At 41.4% G+C, this 18,872-nt stretch overlaps 1 protein-coding gene across 1 annotated transcript in view; it reads right to left on the minus strand.

The window, feature by feature from the left end:
- Positions 1-18,872, minus strand: part of prex2 (phosphatidylinositol-3,4,5-trisphosphate-dependent Rac exchange factor 2) — a 92,012-nt gene that overhangs the window by 33,681 nt on the left and 39,459 nt on the right. Inside the window, exons 16-28 of the mRNA XM_023276120.3 lie at positions 18,445-18,587; positions 18,006-18,098; positions 16,818-16,966; positions 16,633-16,718; positions 13,623-13,759; positions 11,915-12,032; positions 11,122-11,306; positions 8,697-8,858; positions 5,562-5,784; positions 5,268-5,475; positions 1,763-1,942; positions 1,411-1,505; positions 226-308 (exon numbers count right to left, since the gene is read on the minus strand). Of these exons, the coding sequence (XP_023131888.2) occupies positions 226-308; positions 1,411-1,505; positions 1,763-1,942; positions 5,268-5,475; positions 5,562-5,784; positions 8,697-8,858; positions 11,122-11,306; positions 11,915-12,032; positions 13,623-13,759; positions 16,633-16,718; positions 16,818-16,966; positions 18,006-18,098; positions 18,445-18,587 (1,862 nt within the window). The remainder of the gene's footprint in view (positions 1-225; positions 309-1,410; positions 1,506-1,762; positions 1,943-5,267; positions 5,476-5,561; positions 5,785-8,696; positions 8,859-11,121; positions 11,307-11,914; positions 12,033-13,622; positions 13,760-16,632; positions 16,719-16,817; positions 16,967-18,005; positions 18,099-18,444; positions 18,588-18,872) is intronic.

Below are 18,872 nucleotides of genomic sequence, written 5' to 3' on the forward strand. Positions count from 1 at the left end.
AAAAACATTAAATGAAATGTGGAGCTTGGAAATCATGCTTGAATTAAGTAAATCAGGGTGACTTGAAATGTGTCACACTATATTATCTAGTACAATAAGTAAGCTTTCACTTTACCCAGACAGCAGTAAAGGTAAATGTATTCCTTAGGGGATCAATAAATCAATAAAGAGTTCTCTGGTAGATCTGAGGAAAACAGCACCGGGCAGTAAAGACGCTTGACCCACCTGGCTAAACAGATGCTCCAGAAAGCTGTGAAGTTTCTTCTGCTTATCATGGGACAGCCACACGCTGGAGGGCATTTCATCTCCTGCAGTGGTGCGATTACAACTTGTCACTATTAGTCCATAATTATACTGGATTAAACACCTGCATGTTTACGCAGCATGGACTGACAGTAAATCCAGTATGAGTGTCTGTTTATTGCCCTTCGTTTTCTTTTAGCTTTTAGAATAAAGAGAAAAAACTGCAATATCTGACATTGCATATAGTTGCAATGTGTGTACACAGCTGTGTGTTAGTGATAGACATGGCCATGCATACAGATGTTATACAGAAAACCCTCTGAACGCCAAAACCAGCAGGTTTCAAAGAAAGGTTATCTTTAAAATAATTAAAAAAAAAATAAAACTAATAATAAAAATATCAACCCATTTATCAGAGTCAGAAACTGTAAAAACTAAAAAAAAATTGTTTCCAACAGTTGCAAAATTATTTAAATGATTCAGATCTAAGCTTAAAGTTGTGATTTTTCATCAAAATCACTTTATTATATAACTGTGATTCAAAAATGTGTCAAATATAAATTGTTTGAACTAACCAGATTCTGTAAAAAATAAATAAATAAATAAAATCTTCTTTGCACAAACAGTAAAGTCATTAGTGACTCCTCTATGACCAACAGTCATGGGACAAAAATTCAGGCAGTTTTTGGCTGAACTGCACGCTGCATTTACACAGAGCTGATGGCAGACAAGTATGGAAAAAAATATGCTTTCAGTATTATTGACACCTGTGAGTACTTGAAAATGTTGTACACGTGGTTGCAGGTTTTTCTATTTTTGTAGAAAAAAAATTAAACTTTGTTTTCTCTTGTTTATACAATTTATAACATTATAGCTTCATATATAACTTTATTATAACTTTATACTCCACAAAACATTCTTGAGTTCCCTCTAATTCCAGCCATCTTTCTGCTGATCCTATAGGAGGTGCAGGATTTTATATTTCAGCGACAAATGAGCCCACAGTGAGTAAAAATGTGTCAAGAGGATATAAAATACCCAGAGGCAGCTTGGGGTTCAGAGGGTTCATAGGGTTAGGTTATATACTTCAAAGTGTAGAACACATTTACTATTAAGATGGAAGTGGAGAAGAATATTGCTCATGTCCACTGTGCTGCATTTGTGTACCTGAGTCCATCTCATCGCTGTGAACGTAGGAGCTGCAGTGGCTGCTGCAGATACTGGTGAAGGAGGCGATGGAGTTTCTGTTGCTGTTACAGTCACTGGTCAGAAATTAGGAGAAAGAGACGATAAAAGTGATTAAAAGTGCATACAGCAAATGATATACTGTATTATACTGCATGTAAATACTGTATGGCTAATATAAACTCAATGATGCACTTGCATTTCTTGTATGAGATATATAAAAGTTCTTAATTTTATTTTGCTTCTCCTGTTAATTGTGTTGTAATTTAGCTTTTCTACTCATTTAGCCTCACTCAGTGTTATTCTTTATCTAGTTTTTTTTTTTAGTTTTTACCTGTATGAATCTCTGTTGCTGATTGTGTCGTGTCCAGAGTCCTCCTGCTCGTCTCCTGCCACATTAAAACAAACTTTCTTGCCATTCTTTTCACTTTTCTCTCCTTCACTCTCGGCAGAAATGTAGCTCTCAGGGGTCCTCACCTCTGATGCTGGAGGATGGGTGATGGAGGAAAGAAGACTGATGCAAGGAGAGAAGTAGAAATAGAAGAAAAAGAGGAGGGACTGTTTAAAACTATGATATTCATGCAAACTTAATGCAAGACAGCATGATAAAAACAGCTCATTTGACCGGTCTAATTCCACACAGAGAGTTGTTACCCCTGTCCCAGCACAGTAAGTGGAACGTTCCAAACTGCACATACAAGCATGTACAGTACGCACAACAGCTGATTAAGTGGGCCAAGCAAAACCCCAGCCTGTTTGTGTTTAGCTTCCGCACAACAGCTTCAGACGGTCACGGATCCACATTATATTAATAGGCTCAAACAACACGTAGCAAGGTGCAGCTGTGTCAACACGCTGCAACTCGGCTGCACAGATCAGCTCCCCTCCCACTATTGCCGTTGGCTTGTATTCCATTAGGCTGCTATCAGAGGAGCAGGAAGAGGCCGGACAGGATATTTTCACAGTTGCAGCAACACATGGTGGCATTTAAAGCCATATTCCAATAAATGTTGGGTTTGGACTTTTTTTTGATCTCTCCCCACGCACGCATTCTGACACGCGATGTCTGTTTACATTTCAGGCTTATTTTAATTTGTGTCCGCTTACATTTTCCATTGTGTCATGGCATCGGCCTTCGAGACATTTTCGAGCGGAGGCAGAGAGGGAGGGGCCGCTAGAGGCCAGTCGGAGCTGCATCAAAACAAACAGCCTGCCTCTGTCATGCCAGCCCAATGCATCTCAGTTTAATGCCTCTTTTTTTTATGATTTTAAACACCTCTCCTCTCCCTTCATTCCCCTCTCTCTCCCCCCACTGACCCTCTTTCTACAATCCACAGGCTGACTAGGCCACAATGATGCCCTCATTATGGTCCACTCCAGCAGCCATCACAATGCCTGTCCAAAGCAGAGTGGCATTCCATCGCCATGGAGAAGCTGTCTGGGCTCTGTGATTGGCCACTGGTTAATAAAGAAGCGAGCGCAGTTTGGGGCCTTTGGGGCGAAAACTATTGGAGGGAGCAAGGCAGAATAACAATGACTGGATCACAGAAGAATCAAAAGAGAGAGAAGAAAAAAACTGGAAAAAAAAACAGAGAACAAGAGAACGAGAGCAGGCCAAAGTACACTACTGCTTATCGCAACAAATCAGAAAGATCTCTTAATCTCTCACGGGAAGCTCTTTAACCCACTTCGACGCGTTAAACCATTAGAACTTCAATCGCCGTCATTGCATCTTAAAGCGCATCTGCATTACAAAGCCCCACATCAGGCTGTTTCGTGGTGAGACATTTGCATAATGTTTGGATCAATAGCGAGATAAACGAGTCCGAGGACCCTATAGCTCTCAAACTGCTGGCGGTCATGACGTTCAGTATAGTGTGCACAGAATGAGAAAACATACAAAAATGGGGAAGGAAAGTAAGACGGGGAGGTATGTGATCCAGGAAGGGAGGGGGTGTCGATAGAAAGCACGTCACCGGGAATATCCTCACACAGCTGTGACCCCGTCGCTGTGGCCTCGAGACAAAAGTTTACAGGTCGCTGCCTCAAAATGAATTCCTCGAGGGTCAGCCAAGACATTATGTAATATGCTGCTATGTCTACATGTTTTTTTTCCTTGTTCCTAAATTACTCGAGGATATTTCTAATCTACTATGAATGTACCGCAGACTTCCTCTTTTCATGCTGGGAATGTGAGGGTCGTGTGTTTGATGCGAGACACGAAACAGCCACTTCAGTTCATTATTATATCATTAAAAAGCGGCGCTGTCAGAAAACGGAAAAAGAAAGAGACACAGAGTGGAAAGAGCGCCTGTGTCTATGTGTGCAGATCCTGTGGATAGTAAGACAGAGAAAATGAGACTAAACAAAAAGACAGTGATTTAAACTAAACTAGGGGAACTGAAAGGGAGGATGAGTCGTGTGTTGTAGTAGTAATGACCTTTGTGCAGTCAGCAAACACGTTAATATGCAAACTAATCTAATGAAGAGCTCAGGAAGGTTCAACACACCCACAGAGGCCACAGCAGTGTGTGCAGACAGCTACTAGCACTATAATTTATTAGTTTCACTGCTGTTAAACCCTCACAGGTCGCCTTTAACAAGCTCCTGAAGTCTGCATGTTTGAACAGATAGCGGATACTAAAGGTTACCATCGCCTTCCTAGATGTGTCTCGGACTATCTGACTGTGTGCGCATGTGACCAAGCTAATTGGCGCTGACAGGAGCATGACAAAATTTGTTCAGACTCCGTCATTACGAGCCCTGCTGTGGACTCTTCCCGTTATTAGCGCGGTTAGGTGACAGCTCCGCTCCATCTAGCAAACTTTTAATGTCGTTCTCTGAACACTGCCGCCTTAGCTGAGGGGACTCCTAATGGCTAAATCAATCAAATGATCATCTAAAGATTCATCACACACTTCATAATCAGTAAGCTGTCTGCTAATAATTGCAAACTACTGCAGCAGAACTCTGTAACTTTAAAGTTTCTTTTTTTGGACATTTTACTGAGAAATAGATTCTATTATGTGCATTATTAAGGCTTCGTGTCTGTAGTGTGCATGCATTTATCAGTGGGATAGTGTTAGTGAATGGCTTTTCCAGAGGGCACCTGGTCTAATAGCACACCCTTCTTCATTGAGATTGTGTTTCCTGTTTGGTGGTGGCGGTGGAAGGGGGGAGACTGGAGCAGCATTTCCTATTTCCTTTCCATTGCCTCATGTGTTTCCAAACAATAAACCTGGCAACCATGCTGAGTACAGAGCGATATAACACATACATACCCTATCTCATTTTAAATCCTTAATGTAAATTAAGTGTGAAATGTGCTGAAAAAACCCAGCAAACTCACTCCGCTCTGTTTTTCCTCCGTCTTCCACACACTCACAGCAAACACACAGGTGCTAAAGTAATGATCCACATGTATTCCCACCAAGAGCCAGATGCAGCTCATTGACCACGCAGGCTGCTAAGGTTACAGCTTGTTACACGAGGCAATCTGCTTTCAAAGGACATTTCAAATCAAATCAAATGGAATCAGTGGGAGGGTACTTCTTTCCGTCATAAGCAAAAAAGCGATTTGAAGCGTTGCAAAAAAAACATCATTTTCACGCTTTGTTTTGCAATTTGCAGGAATATGTTCGAACAGATTAACCTCAAGTTCAAACTCGTTTATTAAAAACACAACACTCACATAGAAATGATTTGCAGAAGGGTTGTGCACATAAGGAAGTGTGGTCTTTGTGCGTGCGTGCGTGTGTTTATGTTTGACAAGTTGATCATTTGCATGTCTAAATGAATGCAATCACTCAGGTGCAGAGACAGCAAAGGCATGCACTTACTCATGAATATGTCCACCATGTGTCTCCATCTCCTTGACAACGGCGGTGAGTTTGTAGAGGAGTTTCTGATATGAATCCAAAGTGAGCAGGTCTTCTTCTCGGAGCAGGAAACGGAGGCCGTGGCCCTCCGTGCGGCCCAGGCTATGACCTGACGGTGCAGCCATAGTTGTGATGGTGTGCTGCACATTTACCATGGGGTTCAGTTTACCTGAATAGAAACGCACCAGTTAAAATTGTGGCAATTTCGAAAAACATGCAGAATGATCCCACTGTGCATGTGTTTCCCTTGCTCACCCTGCTCAGCACCGCTGCGTCCTCCCTTCTCCAGAGTGTTCTTCCTGTTATCCAGCTGCACGCCAAATGCGCTGCCCAGAGAAGTCTTAGTTTTAGGGTAGGACACCTCCATCACGTTGATATGACAGTTTGTGGGGCAGAAGTCGCTGCTATGCAGAGGGGACACCTTAGCCTTGGCCTGCTTAAAAGTAGGCCATGCCCTGTTCTTGAGTACCCGAGAAAACTGATGCAAACAACAAAAGACACACCAATAGATAAGAGATAAAGTCTGCTCATGTATGCATTTTCTTTATTGTAGCTCATAAAGAGAAAAAAATCTTTATGTGAAATAAGAAGGGATTTTGCACTATAATTGCAATTACCACAGGGAATGCAAATCTTTGATACCGCTGGTAAATGGCTGTTAGAGATGAGACAATGAAATAACAATTTTAGAAGAGGGAGGCTTCAAAAGTCTCAGCATTATTTAGCTGATATATACCTCAGCCAAATAAGAATAAAAGTCTGCATGTGAAACACAGCAGAGAATATCTGTCAACTAGATGTTCTGTTTTCCTTTACATATGAGACAGCTGGCCCGAGAAGAAAAGCATAAACATTCATTACTGTACATTTTCAACATTCCTCCTTTTCATGTGGCAGCTCAGATATTCAAACCAAATCAAAGATTTAAGACAGACTCATGAGATTATCATTGCTCGCATATGTGAGGAACTCCAGACTCCAACATAACCCTTTATCATTTAAATTGATATGAACTGTGTTTAAATGGTGCCTAGCAGCTCATATCATCATGCTGTAATTGCGATTTGACGTGTAACATACAGAAAGTAAGTTCATATGTTGAAACTGTGGTTTTACTTTTACCACAGTGATATCAAACACATTCTTCCCTAAAAAGTATGTAGCTTCTAATTAAAGAAAGATTCTTTGAGACAAGTTTGCAGCATATGGATGCTGTATAAAGTGTTTAATAAATGCAAATATCGTCCCAGGTGGATTGACTCTTATTGAAATTGTATAAGAGACATAACTAGACCACAATTCTGCAATGCAAAGAAGCTCCCTTAACCTACTACACAAAGCACAATACAAGGGGAGTCAGATGGTTTGCTTTGATCCAATAGAGCTGAATATCATAAGCGCATTTTTTTCTTTGCAAAAGTTGGTTAAACTTTACTTGAACCCTCCATCATCTGGCCTGCAACCTGTCTTGAATGCTATAATCCATTAGATAACTTTTTAGCAACTTGGGCTGACGGACAACACAAATATAACATGATGTATATATTAAAAAAAGAACTTAAAACAAACATTTCTCTTCAGTTATTTCAAATTTCTCAAGTATGAAGCTGCTGCTGCTGATCTCCAGATGGACAATGAACTGACCTTCTCTAGAGACCAAACGGTCACCTCCACATCTCCTGTCTGCCTCCAGATGGCTCAGGTCAGTTGTTTCCAAGCCCCCAAGTTCTTATCTCTTTTGTAATCATTCTCTGTTCTATCTTCCTGTCCCCCTCTTCTTCGGTTCTCCCTCTCTCCACCCTCCTGTCTCTCTAGGGGTCTGAGGAGGAATGCTCTGGTGCATGAGGGGATCTTACACAACAAGTCCTGGCTGTGGCTGTGCAGGGATATTTATAAGTGACTGCTAATTAATCCAAGGCCCGCTCTAATGTTGAGTCAGATCTTTTCCTCTCTCCCCGTCCCTCTCACGCACACTTGCATGAATTGTTTTGCCTATAGACACATGTGAATGAAAAGTGATGGAAACACTTTGGATCCGTCGATAACCAGCTGTAACCTAATTACAAACAAAGCGCTCGATAACACTGCATATTGTGGACACATTCAGATAATCAATGACAAGTTTGGAAGTCAAACACATATTTTTTGACTAAATATTTCTTGTAGGTCAGTGAGAACCGATTATGTTTTTGCACAGCAGCCTTGTGATAGTGGTGCTCGGCGTTTGGCAGCGAGTTACTGGACTGATGCACTTTGACATGTTGATGTCAACACAGTAAGCACAAGGACAAAACAAGCATTGATGAGAGGCATCAATGCCTTTTCACAGTGTTTTCTTCACTCGCCCAAGTTCTTTATGCAAGTTCTATTTAGTCAGTGCAGTGGAAGCAGAGACTGTGTAAAACAAGTGAAGGTGGTCAAAGTGATGTGATGGAGTTTGGCATTTTTGGCTGTCACCACTGTTAAAATAGCAAACGCTACATTACCAGCTAACACAGGTGCTAGCTAGTTGGCTTGGCTAGCAAGTCCTTGGAGCGTCTTGTTGTACAACTTAACTCTGAATATAACATTTATGTGACCCAAATGTTACAGCTTACTTTCACAAATTGGAAATATACTATTAAACTAAAATAAAAACATGGACAACACAGAATAAACCATTTTACAGCAATATAAATGTTATATAGTGCCATGGATATGTACTGCTGTGCCTCTATCCTGACATGTCGCCATGGTAGCAAGATGTCAACCACAATGGAGCCACGGCCTACAGCATACCCTGCTTCACACCCACTTTTGTTCTTTAAATGGGACCACACTTTACAAAACAAGCATCATTTTGTATTGGAGATGATTTGAAACAAACGACTGAGTCCATAAACTAATTTGGAAAATGTTCACTGAGGTAATAAAGTGAGAAGTAAAGTCATTTTCTCATACACTTCTTCATAATCTTACTTCTTTTTCAAACCAGTGGAGTGATCATTGGAAAAACTGCAGATTTAAGGCATTTCCACATTACTTTTCAGACCCCAGAGGCTACATCCACTTCTTTTATACAGTCTATTAGTGGAGGTCACTATAAAAGGTCTATCACACTGCATCTATGTTGAATTACTTCAGCAGGATTTCCACGTTTTCTTTTAGCAACAGAATTACAGTGTGGAACCACAGCGAAACTATGCAAAAGTGGTATTTCTACACCAGCTGCATCCTGTTTCTATTATTGTCAATCTACTGAGAATTGCAAAAGACAGAGTCAATATTCATGCTTCCAAGCTGTGTAAAAATATACATATGCAGTTCACTGTGGAGAGAAACACCATCCAGAGCAAGAGGGGCTGATGAAAGGCCTCTGTATTATTTACCAGAGCAGCTGCAGATACGTACCTTTCTGTAGTTGGTGATGCGTCGGTTGATGTGTTCCACCCTCTCGCCATACATGGCACTGAAGCGAACCTGCAGCTCCTCGGGGATCACATCACAGCTGGAACTCAGCCTGCCACACATCTGCACCAGCAGGTCATCGTTACGTGCCAGCACCTCCAAGATCTGGTCACAGAGAGGGTAAACAAAGACAGGGATGATGAACTGGTGTGCAAATGCTTTTTAAAAAATCCCTTTCGGAGCAACTAATGGGATGTAAATGAATGACCAAGCTCCTTATTCAGGGGATAACAAAATTAAATCTGGCCGGAGGGCTGATTTCTCTGCAGCACTTCATGTGCAGTAAAACTTGAATATCAAAAATCTCCTTGTGCTACTCATAAATCCGTGGAGATACACCCAGATTGCGATACAGATGCTGTATGCAAGAAGACTCTGACTTCACAGATCAGAGAACAGATATGAAGGGAATAAGAGAAACAAATCTTTGAGTCTTCCTAATGAGATGCCCAGTGGAGGAGGGAGAAAACCAGGGGAGGAAATGTAACAGCAGGAAGAGAGTGATGCACAAGACAAGCCATGCACCCCGACAGTGTTGCTGACATTAAAATTCAACATCGCACAGATCTCAGAGGACGACATGGAATGCTGGGGCAGATGTTTATAATAACACTAAATTTACTTTCACTGGAATGGGAAACTACACACTGCAAGCGGATAGGGCGAGTCTTATTTTATGTATGCCACTGGGTTTCATTTAAGAAGCAGCTTTTGAAGACCTTAGGAACAAAAGAATTACAACTCTACATCAATTTAAAACATGCACCCAACTTGTAATCTTGGCTAATACATCATAAACATGAGAGCTGTTGTTCATCATGTAATTTGGCAAAAAGATCCTGCAAAGTACTTTTTTATTTTCTGCACCAGCAAGTGTGCATCCATGTCTGTGTGAATCCTCTCTCCTCTGTGTATCTTAAATCAATAATGATCATTCTGTGAGTATCACTGCTGGGATGTAAAAAGCATGCACTTTATCCAGCTGGGAGCTAACATGACTAAAAAATAAAGCTGTCACTTTTAACTAACATCAAGCATCTCAAACTACACCACAGCACTCAAAGATGAAACAAATACACTGGAATTCATGTCTGGGGGAGAAAAAAGGCCATGACAAAGTTGTTTTGAATGATCAGTCTAAATCTGACTGAGATCTTACTCGCATTTAAACAGTAAAACTATGCAAAGGAAACTGATAACTTGTCATAATCATTTTCTCTTGCTCCTCTCGAGCCTGTTGAGAGACAAAGCATTGCCATGGTTTGTTTATGTCCTGATTGTTATCCTCCATTAAGCAAGGCACAGCTCTGCGGTGATAAACACCAAAATTCATCAACTAAAAGATAATAAAAACTGTCCCTCTCTTTCCCCGCTTTCTGTTTTAACATAATGTCACAGCCAGAACAACATGCTTGCTTTATGGATTGAGCTAATTATTAGTTGACTGTGTTGGGTTCATTACTCAAAAAAAAAAAAAAAAAAAGATTTAAATTATTTGGTTTTTTTTCTTGCTTAAAATGTATTACTTTACTTATTTACTCCCTGTATAAAGCAGTTTGTTACACGAGAACTTTCTGCAAAACCACCAGAAATACATTGTCATGTAATTGCCTATTAACAATACCATGTTTAATTTTCACATATGCCCAAATGTTAGCGCAAATGTTTATCCTAACATTTAGGACATACACAAAATTTTACTTTTAGAATTTTTAATCAAGTATTACCACGATGCAAGCAGCAAAGTTGGTGAAAACCAGCAAAAAGAGCACTTAATGGGAACATATTTTGACAAGAACAAATACCAAAAGCCCCAAAAATCAAGCTGTACTTGTGATCGGTGTAATGTATGTCATTATACTCAAATTTAGTGGGGAAAAGCTCCACTTAAGCATATAATCAACTAAAATAATAAAAGGTATTACAACTAGATTTTGGATAAATAGTCTCTATGAAGGGAAAACATATCAAATTAAGGAATAACAGCAACTATAGGGTGATTTAACTGTAAATGTTGCCAAACAATAGAATTTATTAACTTACCACTGTACCAAATTACCAAGTAGTTACCACAAATTGAATCTACATCTTGTGTTTGCTGCCTTTAATTGGACCAAATAAAAACATTCAAATGCCATTAAAATTTATTGAATTGCCAAAATGACTATTTCCAAATATCCCACATAATTAACCCAACACCTAACCAGATGTTCAACGAGCAAAGCCCAAACTATCCTACTCTTTCATTAATTTTCACAAAAATAAGGTTCCTTTTTCCATCCTTAAGATATGCCTTATATTAGATCGAATAGTTTAATTCCTACATTCATCCTAGTAAAGTCCTGGATTAACTCAAAGAACACGGTACCTTAGCAGTGAGGCTGAAGAATCCCTTGGGTTCAACCATCTTCTCCAGCACATGACACTTGATGCCCGCTGTGCTGTCGTACTCATACACCACTCCGTACTCCAGCTGGACGTTGTCTACTGTCAGACTTACATGATCCTTCTTCCCATCAATAATCGCGATAGTATTGAACTTGTCCATCACCTCTGACGTTGCAGAAACACAGGAACAGTAATACGACATATTCAGTTAACTTGCAGAAGGTGGCACACATGCATGAATTCCCAAAATTATGTACTAATTATGTTCTGGAGCGCACAGTTGCAGTGTTGCAAGTGTTTTCATCATCCCACTCAGCACTGTAGGAGGCCTCAGACCACCAAATCTGTGGACAATTTCACAGAAAGACCCTCTGCTCATGGCTTTCTTCTATCTCCCTCCAAAAATATGATGAGCAATTCCAAGAGCATTAAGTTAACCGGCCCTACGCTAACGCGATGACTTAACGTGGCAATAAATCCTGCTCCGGAGCTGTTTGCTATGAAGGGAATAGCTTTCCTGTTTTACTTTCTCATTGGGATCCATAAATTGTAGGGGGGGAATTAACACTTGATGAGCCAGAGGAGGGGGCTGTTCTCAGACTAACACGTTCCAGATGAGCCTGTTCGGAGCTGCGACTCACTTGTTAACCGAAGGAGGCGACGGGCCTGTGAACAAGTCTGTGTTACATCTACAGACACCTTGAGCGGAATTTCTTTTTCGCTAAATGAGTTACTCCCATGTAGTTTGTAAATGAGTGAGCGTGTGTGGTCACCTTCTACTTTGCACTCAAAGCCGTCTCCGTTCTCCTCAGGGGCGGGTTTCTGGTTGGTTTTCTGGTTGTCTTCTTGGGCGCTCTCACTGCTGTTGTATACCCACTTAATAGTATCTTGCTGCATAAATAATCCAATAAAGATTTCACTTAGACTCTTATTATTAAGAAACACTTGAAACAGACTTTTCTTTTTTACATATGTTAACTTTAATACATCTGTGTCTTTTTACTTAGAGTTAAATTGACTGGACATGTGCACAACTGTCAACACAAATACTACTACTACTGTAGCATCACAATCATCCCTCCAGTCTCACTTGTCATTAACAGGTGGTATTTCTATTGCTGGAGAAGATGGGAAACTCGAAACAATATAACCGAATACACAGAACTCTGCGGAGTGTGTGCGTGAGTACACAAGCCGAGGCTGGGCTTTGTTGCAGCATATTTAGCTGATTCTGCCCAGATATGGTGTACAGTGTCACAGTTGGTTTGGCAGAGCATACAGTGAAAAGCCTTCACAAACATATGGAAACATGGTGCTTGGTGAGGCCACAAAAGCAAACCCATGCCAATCTCATCAACCCACTCTAGCGTGCTGCACAGCCCAGTGTGTGTGTGTGTCTTTGTGCAACGTCTGTGTATATCTGTCTGTTCTCCACACCCAAGCCCACACTGGGTTTTCTGCCAAGGCTGCATGCTGTGCCTGCCTACTGGTCTGTGGTCTTCTCGTGTACAACCGCACACACACAAACACACATAAAGACACAGAGAGAGAGAGAGGGCGGTTCCTCCGAGTCCGTACTTGATGTAAACCAGATCTCCAGTAGTTTTGGAACACTGCAGTGCATCATTAAGCTCCCTAAGTCCCAACGGGGTTCAATTATAATGACACACTAGACTAATTCACACCATACACACACCCTGGGGTTTCTATGTTCACCGTTTCCCACCTTTAACAGGTGGACTGAGCTCGCTCGCTGCTCCCACACTTGCCTGCTGTGAACCACACTCCCAGAAAAAAAAGGAATGAAGCTGTCTGGCCTATCCCCCCTTCTTTTCCTCCATCTTTCCTCTCTCTTTCTGCTAGGTTCTCACCCATCCTGAGCCCCGGCCACCTCCAGATCCCGTCCCTCCTCTCTTTCTCCAGACTGCCAGTCTCCCACAACAAGCCCACTGCTGTGAGCCAGGGGTCAGCGCTAGAGGAGCCAAAACTACTATTATTTCTGTGTAATGACCCAAGAGAGGGAAAGATGGAGTCAGACAGAGAAAGAGCGATAGGAAGGTAAACGGGAGCGAGGAGGTCTTTCTGCTACGTTTATTCTCACGGGTAACCACTGCTTGTTTCCCATCTTCTCGGCTCTTTTGCACCTCTGCGACTTCACACATTTCTCCGTGGCACAACAAATCGATCAACACATATTTCACAATATCACACCAGCCATCATTCTACGATCCAAAAGCATGACTTCAAACATAAATCCAGCATAACAGAAGGAAAGAATTTAGTTTTTCTCCCAAGATTGCATAATTTACTTATTCTTTCAGCTTCGCATAGACGTTCACAACGAGGCATGTGTTAAATTTGTGTTTTATAACCCTTAACACTCTATAACACTATCCCTTAAATGAAACATGTTACTGTCTAGTTGGGTTTACGCCGCAGTTTATCCACTGTTACCTTTCCTTTCTTCTCCTCATGTCTTACCTGCGTAGGTCGCCGATACTTCCTGCACGCAGTGACATGAGCAATGACGCTGGCATGGCTCTCCTTGCTCACATTGATGCCGTTCACCTTGATGATGCACTGGCCCGGGTGGAGGCCGGCGATGGCTGCCACCGTGCCTGGCGTGAGACAAAGAAATCGGCAAAGAGAAAGGAAGACTGTCAAGGGCAATAACTGCTGGACATGATCCTGCAGGTGCAAGCTTAGACAGGATAAAAAAAAAAAAAAAAAGCACATCCTAAAAAATAACTGTCACATCTTCCACATCCTGTACACAAAATTGGGTTGAACAACATTCCTCCTTCTTCTTTGTATTTACAACTTTGTTTCCTGTTTTGGCAGCTCAGGAGGAGTGTGAGAGAGAGTATGGAGAGAGGAGGGAAGTTGTTTATCTGGGGTAGACGAGGGCCTCTCTGAGGGACGTGATTCAGACCATAAGAGAACTTCAAGGTTTACAGCTATCAGAAGGAAGTGCATGGCAGACTAAATATTCCTCCCATTTGTTTCCATAGCTCCTTAAAAACACATAAGGCTTGCCTCGTATTGTAATGTAAAGAATCTGGAATCCTTTGGTGAAGTATTGCAAGAATGAAATGATTCAGCCCTAGATTCTCTACTGCTTTAACTGAACTTAAAATATGCATATATACACAATAAATAGGTCTATTCTAGTTAATAATAGAACACAAAGTTTAAAGACCAATACAAGAATGATTAGTAGGGACTGTACAGTATAAATGAGTATAGTACTTGATACTGGTATCAAACATGTGCATGTTTTATCAAAAAGATAAGCAAGTAAAGCTGATGGATGATACAATAGCTAATAGCTCTCATCCAGTCTCCTTGAAAAAAATCCTCTGGCAAACAGAATGTGAGGTGTCCTATATTTACAGACACTATGTTTTTAACAATAAGACAAAAAACAGATTGGTACCGCATCAGAAACAGGACTGACTCTCTAGCCCAGTTTACCTCTGTGAGGCTAAACGTAGGTACAGAACAGGATTTTTTTTTACCTTGTTAACATGTCCATATGATGGTTTTTCATGCCACAAGATAAATCATGCTATGGTTGAGCATTTCCACCTTGAAACTAGAGCACTAATGATGTTTTATATGAGACAAAAGTAAAGAACCAATCCTGTTAGCTTGCAGGGAAGGGGCTTGCTGTGTCATTATCCTTCTTCAGCAACTGGTTTGATCATTTGTGGCTGAATTACTCCAATATAAAAGCATGCTATTGTGTAGCACAGAATAGTTTTACAGTGTTTGAGCAGAGTCATAGGTGAGCTGGTGTGCTCAGCTGCAGGGAGTTGGGACAAGCGCGTGGAGAAAGAGGCAGGTACTTTATAGATCAGCACATTCTAAAAGAAGGAAACAGTGAAGAGTTACATCTAAGCTATTTTAAGACAGGAAGGGATTATTTTAAGTATGAAACTTTGGATTAGAGAGATGAGTTTTTAGGGGTTTAATCAACTACCAGAGAGGGACTTCAACATCAGCATCAGCTGGCCAATATATTTATAACCACAATGGTAATGGATTAATGTGTAGCAAGTAGAATATTTACCATATTCAGCATCTCAGTATATAACTGGCATGGTGCTGTTTAATAATTAGTACTTATGTGAAAATAGCTTTATAATTCAAGACACACAACTTGGGCTGCACAGTGGCGTAGTGGTTAGCACTTTCGCCTTGCAGCTAAAAGGTCCCCGGTTTGCATCCCGGCTTTCCTGGGATCTTTCTGCATGGAGTTTGCATGTTCTCCCTGTGCATGCGTGGGTTTTCTCTGGGTACTCCACCTTCCTCAATACAGTCCAAATATATGCTGAGGTTAATTGATTATTCTAAATTGTCTATAGGTGTGAGTGCGAGTGTGATTGTTTGTCTGTATATGTAGCCCTGCAACAGACTGATGACCTGTTCAGGGTGTCCCCTGCCTTCACCCCAAGTCAGCTGGGATAGACTCCAGCCCCTCACCGTGACCCTAATGAGGATTAAGCAGTGTATAGATAATGGATGGATGGATGAACACACAACTGTCAACACTGTGGAGGTGATAAAGAAATAATGATAAAGGAATTCCCATAGTCACTGGAATTTATTTCCTGGGAACCATTAATGTCTGTTTCTATTATGTGTTGGGACAATCCAATAATTGCTTGACCTAAGTGGTGGCCAACTGTCTGGGTAGCCTCACAACAGCTGGTACTAAACACTTAATTAAGAAAAAGAACTGCAGAAATGAAAATTTATCAAACAATGAGAATACACTGAATTGCCACATGAAATTGATTTCATGATGAAGCTATCTGTACAAGTGCCCCTTTTCTCTGTCTCCACTTTTCTAGTCTCTTTAATTGGTGCTACCAGCTCCTGTTGACTTCAGACGCCAGGGGACAGGAGCTGTTATGACAGTCCAAAGGATTAGAACACCTCTTACATTATGAGCTTTGTCTCGGGGGATCAGGGCATCTCCTTAAACACACAGCAGGTTCCCAGGCAACCACATCATCGAGTCAACACATGTAGCCACACACATGCACACTCACATGCAAGCACATCCCCAGCACATTTCCACCCCGCACTTAGATTGCTTAAGGAAAGAAACAAGATTCAATTCCCCTGAGAACGGCCGAACAAGGCAATGAATTGTTTTTTGATTGGGCCCTATCTTGTGCAACCCCTGATAGCAGTGCTACTAAACATGCTAAATTAGTTTAGAGTGGGGGGAAAGAGGGGCTCTGATGAATTTAGAACAAAAAAATGTAGAGTGCTTCCCATCGCCCAGAACAATTGAACCCCTATGAATAATGCGAATAGGTACATGGAAATCATTGTGATCGCGTCATGCTCCAGCCAAGTCACGCACACCCCCTAAAGACTGGTGGAGCAGCTGCTTGCCAGCTGTGCCACAATAACAGGGAAGTGATGGGAAGCCTTTTGCTGATGAAGCCAGACAGCTCAAGTGGTGTCGATCTCTTACCTCTCCCCACAGCGTGGACCACAGACGGGCCAAATCCACGGATCTGGAAACCCAACCCATCAGCCGAGTCTGGGATCTTTACAGTCCTGGAGGAGAAAATGAAGAAAGAGGACCAGTTTCAAACTGAGGGACACAGACATTTAGATGATTTTGACAGTACCTGCGCATACACAGATCTGACTTACTCCCTTGGCTTGGTGCTGACCAGCACCCTGAGGGGTCCTTTGCTGTTAAAACATTGCCTGAGGAGGATTTCAACTTCAGCAAATGGTCTGAGGAAGACCAGGTCTCCATTTATGGCAAACAACTTCTTCCCCACTTCTAGTCCAGCCATCTAACAACAAAGTACATAAAAGAAAAAAGAATAGATAAAAAAAAAAAAAAAATTAAATCAAGCATTAAGTTTTAATGTCACACAGAATCACAGTGAATTATTTATCTTTTTTAACTTTAAGTTAACTTTTTCGCTATAAAATCATCAATATGATGTATATATATCACAAAAGAAAAGCACACACACTCCCAGTATTAGGAGACAATATGGGATAACTTATATCTGTCAGAGTACAGCTGGATCCTGTTGCAGATTTCATCGTCCCAGATTGAATATTTTAAGGGAATCGCACACAATGCCAGCCTCTATGCAAGCCAGACCTTCCAGGCTCATTCAGTACTACTTTAGGACTGGAGGGAATTATGGGTCATGCACTTAAACTGATCATATTTGCCTTTAAACTCCTCCGTCCCATTTTCAAACTAGCAGATCAAAGCTGAACACCAAAGGAGACCTCAAAAATATGGCTCCCTTCATTACGCTTTATTTCTGCATGAAAATGCTAACGGCAGCATCAGTGCCACATTGCTATGCAAGCAGATTTAGTTCAGAAGGCAAACTGTCACAAGTTTATGCTTTTCATGACTAATGACTGAATCACATTTCCACAATAAAAGATACATGGTGACTGACACATCACAGCTTTGCCAAGTAACTTCTGGAAAACAAAATCAAAGTGATCACATTAGTGGCGTCGCCTCAAGTTCTGTACAACCCATGACCTGCTGAATGAAATGCAACACAAGTGGAACGTTCCTCCTGGCGTCTGTTGTGCCATAAACAAAATTAACACTGTCTAGAGCATGCACACGCAGAAAAAATACGAAAAATCAAACTTGGGTCTATTGATATTTCATCACCAAACTTCCAGCATCACCTGTGATACTTTCTAGTGAAAATGAAACTCCTTCAGAAAATGATGCACAAAAATAACAGAGGAAATTTAGAAAATGAGGACGGATCTTCATATGTATATGTAGTGTAAGTTGTGTCCACCCTCCTGAGTGTGCACACACTATATGACGGTGTGTGTTCTCACCTCAGCTGGCGAGCCCTTCTCCACAGATTTGATGATGGGAACCCGGTTCCTCTCTTCCAGGGTAAAGCCGTAGCCTCCATCACTGGGCCTTATCTGGAAAACAACACGTCTCGCATCAGCACAATCCCCAGCCAGCAGACTGAGACATTTTCACAGAGCACAAGCACACACACTAGAAGAAGATACTGGCACAGGCAGATAGCAGAAATGGTAGTATTTGCTCACTCCTGTGAAAAGAATGCTTGTCTTGCTTACTGAGGTATAAAATAGTCTTTTGCAGTGTTATTGCTTTTCCTGCTCACAGCTGTGTGCTTCATAATGATTTACTACGGTGCTTTTAGTTTGCTTTGAGTCGGGGGTAAATTATAGCAAGCCTTAGCATATGAGACACACTGAGAGCTAATCAATCAATAAGAAGGCACCGCCGCGGAGCGCTCACCAGGAGAGACTTGGAGATGACGTTCTCAACTATTTTCAGGTCATGCTTCATAGGTTTGTGCTTGGTGTTGGAACCCTCCATCTCCTCATCAGCAAAGAAGCGGAACAGCAAAGGCTCGTCCTTGAATTCACTCTTCTCCAGCACTGAGGGAGGTGACAACAAAGTATTGTGTGAATGCCAGCGGATACGCAGAAGAACAACAGAATCAATGAGCGCACAAGTTTAGCTTGGAGTGAAAAACACAGCATATTATGATCACTGTTATCAGTTCAACCTTAGTCAGAGAAGGGAAGAATATGTGCAAACTGTCAACACTTAGAAGCCCAGTGTGTGTTGCTGTGCAGAGGCAGAGTACGTTAAATTTAGCAGTAATTCATCCTGCATTAAATTAAAAAGGTTAAGCTCATCTAAGTGTGACCACAATAGTA

Source organism: Amphiprion ocellaris, chromosome 22, assembly GCF_022539595.1.
Source record: "Amphiprion ocellaris isolate individual 3 ecotype Okinawa chromosome 22, ASM2253959v1, whole genome shotgun sequence".
Classification (NCBI taxonomy): domain Eukaryota; kingdom Metazoa; phylum Chordata; class Actinopteri; family Pomacentridae; genus Amphiprion; species Amphiprion ocellaris.